Source organism: Oncorhynchus tshawytscha, linkage group LG25 (genome assembly GCF_018296145.1).
Source record: "Oncorhynchus tshawytscha isolate Ot180627B linkage group LG25, Otsh_v2.0, whole genome shotgun sequence".
Lineage (NCBI taxonomy): Eukaryota > Metazoa > Chordata > Actinopteri > Salmoniformes > Salmonidae > Oncorhynchus > Oncorhynchus tshawytscha.
This window is the reverse complement of record NC_056453.1, coordinates 29,082,847-29,093,914: the sequence shown is the minus strand read 5'-3', so window position 1 is coordinate 29,093,914 and position 11,068 is coordinate 29,082,847. Positions and strand designations below refer to the sequence as shown.

The 11,068-nt window shown below is 40.8% G+C and overlaps 1 protein-coding gene across 2 annotated transcripts; it reads left to right on the top strand.

Annotated features, from left to right (window-relative positions):
* Positions 1–2,538: 2,538 nt before the first annotated feature.
* Positions 2,539–10,505, top strand: LOC112224584 (polycomb group RING finger protein 5-B). 2 transcript variants are annotated; one of them, XM_024388219.2, is made up of 9 exons: positions 2,539–3,403; positions 4,257–4,536; positions 4,850–4,946; positions 5,366–5,421; positions 5,587–5,643; positions 5,820–5,965; positions 6,696–6,794; positions 6,959–7,048; positions 9,013–10,505. In XM_024388219.2, exons 2-9 carry the CDS (start codon positions 4,425–4,427, stop codon positions 9,058–9,060), a joined length of 705 nt encoding a protein of 234 aa, XP_024243987.1. In that variant the 5' UTR covers positions 2,539–3,403; positions 4,257–4,424; the 3' UTR covers positions 9,061–10,505. The 2 variants fall into 2 exon arrangements, with proteins under 2 accessions (XP_024243987.1, XP_024243986.1); XM_024388218.2 differs by having other exon boundaries at positions 2,542–3,403; positions 5,584–5,643.
* The last annotated feature ends 563 nt before the right edge of the window (positions 10,506–11,068 follow it).

The window sequence follows — 11,068 nt, the reverse complement described above, 5'->3', positions numbered from 1 at the left end:
TATTCGCTTTGATACCATGTTTATATTTACAATAAGTATGCTGTAACATGAAATATAGAGTTGTACTTGCCACTGAGCTGCCCGTAAGCTACCGTCAAATTCACAGTAACCCCTTCACAGTGTACACACGGTTTTGTTTTAAATCTGCAATATCTGCAGGGTTTGACCATAAGTGGGCTTAAGCACTGTGTGTAGAATTAGCATGCCCATAGTCCAGTATCAGAATAACTTTCCTTTAATAATAAACCAGTCAGAGTGAATGACTGACACAGCATTTCCCTTGGCTCACTGAGTCTACCCACTTTATATTATTCAAATGATGCCAGTCTTATCTTGGCCATAGCAGACTGGGAGAATAGACATGCAGGATCTCAGGGCTGGAGAAAGCCTTATCTCTCACTCTCTCCTTCCCTCTTTCTTTCTCTCAGGCTGCTTTTAAAGGGAAACAATGAGAATAATACAAGTTCAAAAATAGACTGAGAACAGAAAGATTGTATTTGAGCCTTTGAAAATCCACAGAGATGTACTCTCAGCCTATTCAAATATTTGTGATGACTGATTAACATGACCACTGTTATACAGACAGCTAGGTCACCCGTGATACAAGTCAGTATTCAACGTCCATCCATGTCTGAGGACATCGGGAGATGATGTGGAAACCGGCCACTAGGGGCAACATTGAGCGCTGTTACCTTCAAGTAGGTTTCGGTTTCGGTTGTGGGTGGGCATAAGCACCTGCTTCTGATTCCAAAGGTTACAAGTTTGAATCCAGCTGTAGAATGCTGTTTTTGAGATTTTTAGTTTTAAACCTTTCCCAAACCTTAACCCTTACCTTTCAGACTTAATGCCTAAACTTAACCTTAAACACTTTGAAATGTGACGTTTGCAACAACAAATGTGTTGTGTGAGAAACATGGATGAACGTCTAATTCTGACGTAAGACTGAGACCTAGTTGTATACAGTAGCCTACAGGTTTTATATAACGCAGTGCATTATAATATGAATGATCATGTTTTATGCAGTTTATCCCAAGGAGCAAGGAAATATTGGTCCCTCTCACATGTTAATCCACTGATAGGAACTTTGATTGACCTATAAAAACATTCTCAACATGATCACCAAGTTAATAAATCTCTGCCTCAGTCAGAGAAAGAGAAAGAAAGACATACAATTCAAAACAAAAAAGAAACCTATTTTATTACACAAAAAGAAACACATAAAAATCAAAACAGTCAGCTAGCTGCAACACAATATCTAGTTTACTCAACTTTGGGACAGGAAAGCTGCATGCATAGGCTGCATTACTGATATAGGCCTATGCCAAAGTTGAGGAAACTAGAAATCGTGTTGCAGCTGGTTGCCTTAAATGTTTGTGTGATATATATTTTTTTAAGTTGATGCAACTTCAATTGTTTTTACAGTGATGCAGTAACAGGCGTAATAAGCTGAATTTGCTGTACAACCTTTGTGTATATGTTTAATGTGTGTCTAATTTGGATTTCCTGTTTTTCTTGGCCATTGCCAACACTAAATATGTCAATTAAAACATAGTTTTTGTATTGAATATGACCCTGAATTCCTAATTGCGATGAACACATTTGTATGGATATTATATGAATAGGACTTGTTTTACCCTATAAATATTACTTATTTGGGTTGTAGTAGACCTATAACATTGTGCAAACTGTATGTGTTCTGGTAGAAGGTTATTCATTTAATTGGCAATACACACCGCTGCGACTCATCTGCCGGACTAGGTTGCGGGTGCGTGACACTGCGTGTGTTGCAAGCATTGGATTTTTTCAATGTGTTGCTTTGCAATGCGGTAGGCTACCAGTAGTAATGCCGCATTCACTTGATAGTTGGTTCTAGAAAATGCAGAAATTTCAAACTTTCTAACTTGTTGTAGTTATACACGTGCCACGTTCAACCAGTTAGCACAGGGGTGTCAAACTAATTCAACAGAGGGCAGCGTTTTTGCAAGTTTTTGTTTTTTCCTTCCAATTAAGACCTACACAACCAGGTGAGGGGAGTTCCTTATTAATTAGTGATCTTAATTCGTCAATCAAGCAGGGTGGAGCAAAAACCTGCAATACACTCCTCCCTCCTTGGAATGAGTTTGACACATGTGAGTTAGCAAGTAGGAAATGTCTGAGTTTCCTAGTTCCCGAAAGGAAGTGAGCGCTGCATAAACCACATAATGAGTTAATGTGTAGCGTGATTCCGTTTTTTTATATACAGACTTAAGGCAAACGTACCATACAGCAATAACCTGTGTTCACACAGCGTGTGAATTGGCAGTATCACAAGCGCTGGAAAATCTCCAGCCCACTTTTAAGATCTGCGTGGCTGTGGTAATGCCGCGTTCGAATGTTAGTCGGAACTAGGAAACTCAAATGTCCGACTTGCTAACCCAGGTGACAGAATCGAATCAGAATCAACCAATAGGAAGCTCTACGCAAATAGCTTACGTTCATTTGAACTCTGAGGTCCCTAGTTTCCAATAGCCCATGAACGCAACAATGGTGCGCTCAAGACAACTCTGACGCCTTGATTACGCCGATAACAATTATGTATTTTGGTACACCATAAGTACATTAATTTCCAATGGAACGCTGTGCTTGCATTGCAGAAACAGTTGTAGTGCGTTCTGTGTGGTGCATACGTTGGATTTATCGATGCGTACATGGCTTGACAGAAATGGTAGCAGAAGGTGAACGCTGAACTTTTCTTGCACAGATATCCAGATGATGCTGCGTACCATTTTGTGTAACGACACTATCGATATGATCAGGCATGAACTCCGAACTAGGAAATCTCCGACCTCCGACTTCAGTGCATTCAATAGAACTGGGAACTCGGGGAAAAAACGAGCTCAGACTGGGAAAATCTTTGACAGTCATCCAACTCTGAATTTAAAGTCGGAAACTCGGGCATCGTGGTGCTTTCAAGAAAACTGGGAACTCGCAAAAACACAAGGTCAAATCCTGTGTTTTTGTCAGTGATTTTTCAGGTCGGAAAGTCCGAACTGTAGAAAGATGCCTGAGTTAGAAGACCATCGGAGCTCGTTTATTTCGAGATCCCAGTTGTCTTGAACGCACTGAAGTCTAAAAGCCGGATATTTCCGAGTTTCGAGTCCCCAGTTGCTTTGAACGCGTCATCCTAGTGTTACGACTTTTCCGACCTGAAGATCACTGACGTCACGATTTTTCCCATTATGAGCTCGTTTTTTCCGAGTTCCCAGTTGTCATGAACGCACCCTCAATTCCGTATTCTTGCCACTAGTTTCATACTAGCCTACGTAGTTGATACCACCTAGAGAACGCAGTGTCACGGACAGCCAATTCTTCTCATTCGACCAGCTATAATAAATCCTAATGGAAAAGGTAGAGATGTTACGAGGTAAGAAAAAATGTAGCCTATGTTGTTCAAACATTTCAGGCAGAAAATAGCCTAAAAAGAATCGGTTTATCATCCCGGTTATAGCCTACAGTCAAACTTTGGGGGTGGGATGATGGCTTATGTTTCGTCTGTCGTGTGTGACATAACTGTATGTAGGTTGCTAATGCTAGTGCTTTTTAAAAAACGTTTATAGAACAGGTTTATTTAGCTCGACTTTACTTCATTCCGCTATCTCCTTGCGAGTCGCAACTTTATTTAAAGTATGTGCTGTGTCGAATGTCGTAGTGGCTACAGACAGCAGCCATATGTGTGGGGCTTCAATGTTGTTATGATACAGGTGACACTAACCGTGACGTTCTCTACGATGAGATAGCTTAGTGTGTAGCTTACGGATTTTCACAATGAAGCGTGTGGTCCTTTTGTATTTCTTAACTGCGTGTCAAGGATTGTTCTAGTAAACCGAGGGCATTTGTATGACGCTAACACCTTTATGTGCCCCTCCATGTACCGACTTTTTCGGTCTTCCTAGACTACTATTTATAGTTAATTTACACGTGTTTTGTCAGTAGGACGTGTTTAAACAGTGCTATCTGGTTGTCAATGCATGGTTTATGATGGGGATAGATGAAGCAGGTGCAGGCTCTAGTGGCAGCGTGACGAGTCATTTTTAAGTATGATTTTGACAAGCATGTAGGCAAGTGTGTATTCCGAAATGTGGTAAATTGTTTTTTAAATTTAATTTTGCACATTTTATTTAAATGTCATCCTAGGACGTTGTTACCTCACCTGCGTGCAGCACATGGCATAATCATCTACTTTCTTGTCTGTTCTGCCTTATGTTCTGTCTGACAAGTAATCTGAGATGGTCTTTAGAAGAATGGCTTTCCCAGCCGATGAGTACTGGCTGAGGATGATGAAGACGAAGAAGATACAGGGGTCACCGCAGCAGTGTCAGGGGCTGCAGGGACCTCTGTGATTGCTGACCTCATCTCTGACCTCCCCAGCTCTGTATTGGCTGACCATGGCCACTCAGAGGACACCCCTGGTCAAAGACTTTAACCACTTCATTACCTGCTACCTGTGCAGAGGTTACCTGATCAAACCCACCACGGTCACTGAGTGCCTGCACACATGTAAGTAACACACACACACACACACATGTACACACACACACAATCACACAATTCCTGTGCACTAGGTAATGCAACATTGTCGTGTATTCAAGTTTTATAAAGGCTTCAAAAGTTAATTTCCACTTAAATGTCAGACTTCCCTTACGAAAAAAGTTTCAACCCCAACAAAAATGTCCATTAATTATAATCCACATAATTGTTTAAATTAAGATATTACGTATTCATCTCTATACGTCCCCTCACTCCCATCTTCTCCCACACACACTAGAAGCATCTTACACAATATAATAGTGTGATTTTTCTTGTTTTCCAGTTTGTAAGAGCTGTATCATCCAGCACTTTGAAGACAGTAATGACTGTCCCAAATGTGGCATTCAAGTCCATGAAACCAACCCTCTAGAGATGCTAAGGTATGACATATACAAACATAGTCCTCCACTAGCTTTGACCATCCCTGACAGACAACAACACTCTTAGAAAAAAAGTTGCTATCTAGAACAAAAGAAGGTTCTTCGGTTGTCCCCATCGGCAAGCCCTTTGAAGAACCCTTTTTGTTTCCAGGTAGAACTTTTTGGGTCCCATGTAGAACCCTTATCGCAGAGGCTTCTACATAGAAACTAAAAGGGTTCTACCTGGAACCAGAAAGTGTTCTCCTATGGGGACAGCCGAAGAACCCTTTTGAAACTCTCTTTCTGAGTGAAGCTAACAACAAACACTTGGCCTTCACTTTGCTTTGAATACTGCAAGTGCACTGTCAGCACAAACCACAGCCTCCTCTTTCTCTTACCCGTGTCACATCCTCATCTTCACTGGTCCTCTCTCTTCTCAGGTTGGACAATACTCTTGAGGAAATCATTTTCAAGCTTGTACCTGGATTACGAGACAGTGAGTTCTTGTCATCTAGGAAAAAACTGACGTATTTCTAAATGATCTGTCAGTCAATACTTTCAATCACTCTTTAGAGGAGACTTGTCATTAGATGTAATGAGACTCATGAAAGTACCTTGTACTTCTTCTGTATTCTTTGTGACTGTGTGTGTTGACCAGAAGAGGAACAGCAGGAGATTGATTTCTGGAGGAAGAATAAATCCAAAGAAAATGGACAAGGTACAGAATAAATCTCAGTAACTAAGTCACACTCACAAATTGTACTGTGTTACTATAAAATGTAATAAGTATGTCATTACACATGAATAGAGTAAAGCACTGATATTGGACAACCTTTTTCAGCCAGGCTTGCTAGTATTATCTCCTAAAATCACATGTGCTCTGCTATCCCACAGGAGACTGCCTTGGGTCTAGGCTTGGGCTCAGTGATGATGAGGATGGTGATGAAGATGGTCAGGATTATCACAGGAGTGACCCCCAGATAGCCATCTGCCTGGACTGTCTCCACAACAATGGACATGCTGCAGACGACACAGTAAAGGTCTGTGTGTGTGTGTGTAGCAGTTTCATGCCCATAGGAAGCAACAGGGGCACGTGCCCCCTCAGATCTGCCCTGTTTAAAAAGAATAATAATACAAAAACATATTTTTGTTGTTGTTTCTCTGTAATGCTACTAGCCAGCTAGCAATTTTATGAAGTTGTCTTTAGCCAGCCCAGATTGGTTCCCAATCTCCCAACCTCATAACTAGCTACCAAGAAGCCATTTCAGGATATCAATCAAGTTAGAGTAGCTAGCTTGTCTATCTATCTTAGCTGGCATGCCTGCTGGCAAGGTTCGTAGACTTTAGAAAAGCAAGCAATTGCTAAATGTACTGAATAAGACTCACATTTAATTTCAATCTTCTTTTTTTTTTTTTTTATCAGAGATGCAGAGAAGCATTTAGTTTCTTTAAAAGAAGAACCACCAGTCAGGAGAATACAGACAGCTATGCAGAAAAATAAACATATTTTTTACATACAATTAAGCATAATGATTATGGCTCTAGATTGCAGGAAAAAGCTGTTTTGGGTGTTTAAAAAATGCTAAATTCTACAACCCCTCACATATTTTGTGCCCACTCAGATTTTTTGGGGTATGTGTGTTTGAACTTTTTTCCTCTTCTGATGTGAGTGTTTCTTTCAACATGCTCAGGGCCAGTTCAGGTATTCTTTGCATGTACTCTGTGTGCTATATGAATGTACAGTAAACATGCTCCTGTTGTTTACCCCAGTGTTTAATGAAGAAGTTCCTTCGCTGCTCTAGTCGAGTCACAGTGGGAACCATCAAGAAGTTTCTCAGTCTAAAGTTAAAGCTTTCAAGCTCTTGTGAGGTAAGATTACTACTGTTATTATTTTATAATGTACATAACTTGACTTTATATTATACTGCTGATGGGTATAGAAAATGTCTATAACGTGCCTTTGTTTACGGGCGAGCGAGCACGTGTTTATCGGTCTCTCTCTTTGTCTCTGTGTGTCTGTCCTCTCTCGCTAGCTGGATGTGCTGTGTAACGGGGAGATCATGGGTAAGGACCACACCCTGGAGTTCATCTACATGACCCGCTGGAGGCTGCACGGTGACAACGTGAGTCTCTTATATCATGTCCTGTTTCTGTCCTTTCCTCCACACTTCCCCTGTCTCATCCGGTTCTTAGATATCATGTTCTCTCTGGCATGCCCAGAAATCTTCCATACCCACCCTAATAGCCAATACACCGTAGATCATGGCTTGTCAAACATTCCGCAAGGGGTTCCAATCCGGCCCGTGGGTGGTTTGAGTAAGTTTGATTTGATTTTGGGGGGGAACGAACGAACTCGATACACTTTAAAAAACAAATTGACCTACATTCATACACTTTCTTGTCTGTCCAGCTCGCTAATAATCACCCAAATGAAAGCTAGACAGTCAGAGCATAGACAATTCCAGAAACGATGGATAGAGGACTATTCCTGCCAAATGTTGATGGTGAGGAAATATACCAGTTTCTATGCGGTCCCCTGGACCTTGTTGAAGACAGAATGCCTGTCCCTGCCCTCCGACCAGCTGTCTTTACTTTAGCAGTTCAGCTTTAGTAATTCCGTCTTCTTGCCCAACTGTCACTAGTACCACGGTCAGGCATTAGACCTATTAAAGGGGCTGAGTATTAAGCCTTGTCATGTTGCCACATCCTGAACAACTCGCTCATGTTAAACAGAGCCAACTGGATGCAAAGAAGCATCGAAAGTTGAATGATATTGTGCTCATCAGCCTATGAAAAATAAATAAAGATTACCTTAAACTACATGTCTCCCCCTCAAAAAGAGGGGGGGTGGGCTTTTGACCCATTATACCAGACTCAGGCCCTGACCTTGTGCCACACTAAACTAGGCCAGACTAAGCCTAGTAGAATACAACAATAGAGATATGAGTGTGTGTGTAGCGTTACAAATAAATCTAGACAGTGTTTTATCGATGGATATCCAGCAAACCCCTAGAAATCATCAGTAGCAGTAAAGTTTGGACTGACTGCAGATAATTAATTGAGACATCCCAAAAGCATAACTTAATGCCTTGGAGCTCTGCTACCTGGCCCTGACATTATACATCAGGTTAGGGCTGGGTAGGGCCTGTTTTTGTGTGTGTTTTGTTTTCAATAACTAGGGTACGAGCCAGGCTTGGGTATCATTTTATAGAATGATTAAATTGATCACTAACATTTTGAAGTGGAGCCATTTGCTCCCTTCTGCGCTGCTGCTCAGTGTCTCTACAGTCATATCTTATGTCATAACATGGTGTTAGAAGTGCTTCAACCTCGTCAAATATTAGACCAGAACATTGTCAAATATTAGACCAGAACATTGTCAAATATTAGACCAGAACATTGTCAAATATTAGACCAGAACATTTTTATAAAATAAGACCAGTACATCATCCGAGTCGACAGGAGAGATTACTTCACAGAAAATAATAGTGTGTTTTGTCACAGTTTAGAATGATTAAAACGTAGCTAGTTAACAGCTCTCTCTCCTCAACATCCAAGCGTAGCTGTTTCTATAGATACTCACACACGCAGAGAGCGCATGGAGCAGATGCAGAGCAGGGACAGACAGAGATGAGCAGCTAACAGAGAATGTTATTTCTGATTTCAGGTTTGGGCCAGGCCTTAAATTTCGCAGATTAAATTGGGCCCGGGTAGGGCCTGAATGTCGCTGGGATGTCGCAGGGTTTGGTCTTAAATGTCATGCCTGTGCAGGGCTCTAATCTGAATGTCCAATACTGCCCCCTGTCTTCTTTCAGCTGTCATCCATAGGGATCTGGGATGGTTCACAGGATAGTATGTTCTCCTTAAAACACCATGCATGAAAACTTTGGCTTGAAGTCAGTTGAAAGGGGCAATTCTGTCTCAATGCATCCATTCCTGTGAAATATGGGCCATTTGAGATGGAATTGCCAAGTTCATTAGTGAAATACACTCATCATCTACTAGGCTATTTACTTTGCAAGTTGTCTTTGTATAAACCTCCAGGAAACTGAGAATAAACAGCACTGTCTTTCTACACTCTCCTCAGACATATCCCATGGTCCTGGAGTACAGGCCACGAATAGACTTTGGCTGAACAAAGCCCTTGAGAAGCCTTCATCGACAAATAAAAGCAATGACTGGATGTGCATCAAACTGAGGCCAGGGATTCAAATCCTTCCCAACATTTTGAACTTCTGTTTAATATTGTTGTGTCCTTCGTTGTTGAACATTCCGTGCTTGTGGCCAAAGTGATCTTCAAGACGAGTAACTAGCGAGACAAGCTTAGCTGAAACATAGATGTATGAATGTATCCAAATGGTATTTATTAGCCAGGTACTCTGGTAACCCAGCCAATGACAAGGATTGACCTGCATCTACATGATGAATACAAGTTGGTGTGTACAGAAAATGAAATGGAAAGAGTAATAGGGAGGAGTCAAGCAACTCCAAGGCCTTCCAACGGATGCCTGACTGTTTCAACAAGAAAAGTTAAACCATTTTTTTTTTTTTAATTAAGCCATTTTTTTCATTTTATAAAATGCACATAACATATCCACAGATTTGCACACAATCAATCAATTGACCGAGCACCTTAATGTTGCCAAAAGGTTTCAGAGACTAAACCGAAGCTCATTCGTCTTCATTCTGTCCCATGCTCAGTTATTATAACCAGTCTGACATGTTGCTGAAATCAACAAACACTCTCTGGCAGAGGCTCGGGAGCCTGCGTGATGGGAAGAGAAACGTTAAGCCTCTTTTTAACAAACAAACACACACACACACACACTCACTCAACCCAAACTGCAGTGTGATTGCCCTGGCTCCTGCCAATCTCAGACCTGCACTAATAGCTTTTTTTGGCACCAGTCAGAGTGACCAGGTATTACATTTTAGTTTTTCAGATTAATCTTTATCTTTTTAGGCTAGAGAGATACTATCTTACATGCTTTGAAGGGAAACCAGTGGTGTGTACATTTCATATTGTTACTAGACCTTTGAGCTATAAATGTGTTTTTTGAAGTACATGACATTACAACATGGTAGTACGAGATATGAATTATGCCAATTATGGATCTTTGATCACAGAATAGTATTGGGCACTGTAAGAACTGGTTGGCGTAAGGCTTATTGTATTAGCGTTGAGGTGTAGTGTACTGAAGCTGACTCTCACAGTGATTCGGTATAGAGAGTATACAGTGTCTGCTTCATTACCCAGTCATCTCAAGTTTAGCCTTTTAAACTGTAATCTATGTTGATGTGGTTTATATGTGAAAACCATTTGAGGTGTGTTCCTTGCAGTGAAGCCAACCTGTCCTTGTGCTGACAAGGATTTATTTTTTTATTTTTTTAAGACAGAAAAGGAAACATGTACATATTATTATGGTTAAAGTTTTATGCTGCTTAGAGTAATATATTATATTTTTAAATGTACCCATGCCTGAGAATCATTCTTGAGATATTAGAGCTGTAGAAATATTGTTCATAACTGTACTTGATTTATAATAATTATTCATTAATAAATTAAATGTTTTTATTTTACTTACTGTCTATTGACTTGACTGCCATTGATGAGACTTTTTTGGTTTGCTTGGGCTTTGGGCCTCTAAGTCAGGAGTTAGGACAAAGGCCTAAAGCTTTAACCAATACTCCTTTTTGTCAAATAAGGAACTTTTTTTTTCCTAGCCCGTATTCTGTTTGCTCCTATGAACTTTGTTTTATAGGTTCATTACAAAGTGATCCTGCCTCCTGCCCAAACTGGTCGGACCAGTTGTAACGATGATGAATTCCCTGATATGTTTATCTGACTGGACAGGCAGGAAGAAAAGTGTTTCTAGATGCGAAAAGCGGTCAGTATGTGAAATACATCTGCCCAACTTCAACTGGAGAGAGAAACAGGGTAGGAATGCACACACAGATGCTTCTCTCTCTTTGTTTGTCCTTTCTGCTTTCCCTGTATGCTTATCTGGGAGCTTTTAAGGTCAGATACTGTATACATGTATGTAGGCCAGAGTTCCCTACAGGCTTCATACTGTATGTACATTCACTCACTCATACCAGCATTTGGGTCTGAAGGATTTAGGGCACATTGACTGTAAGTCTGT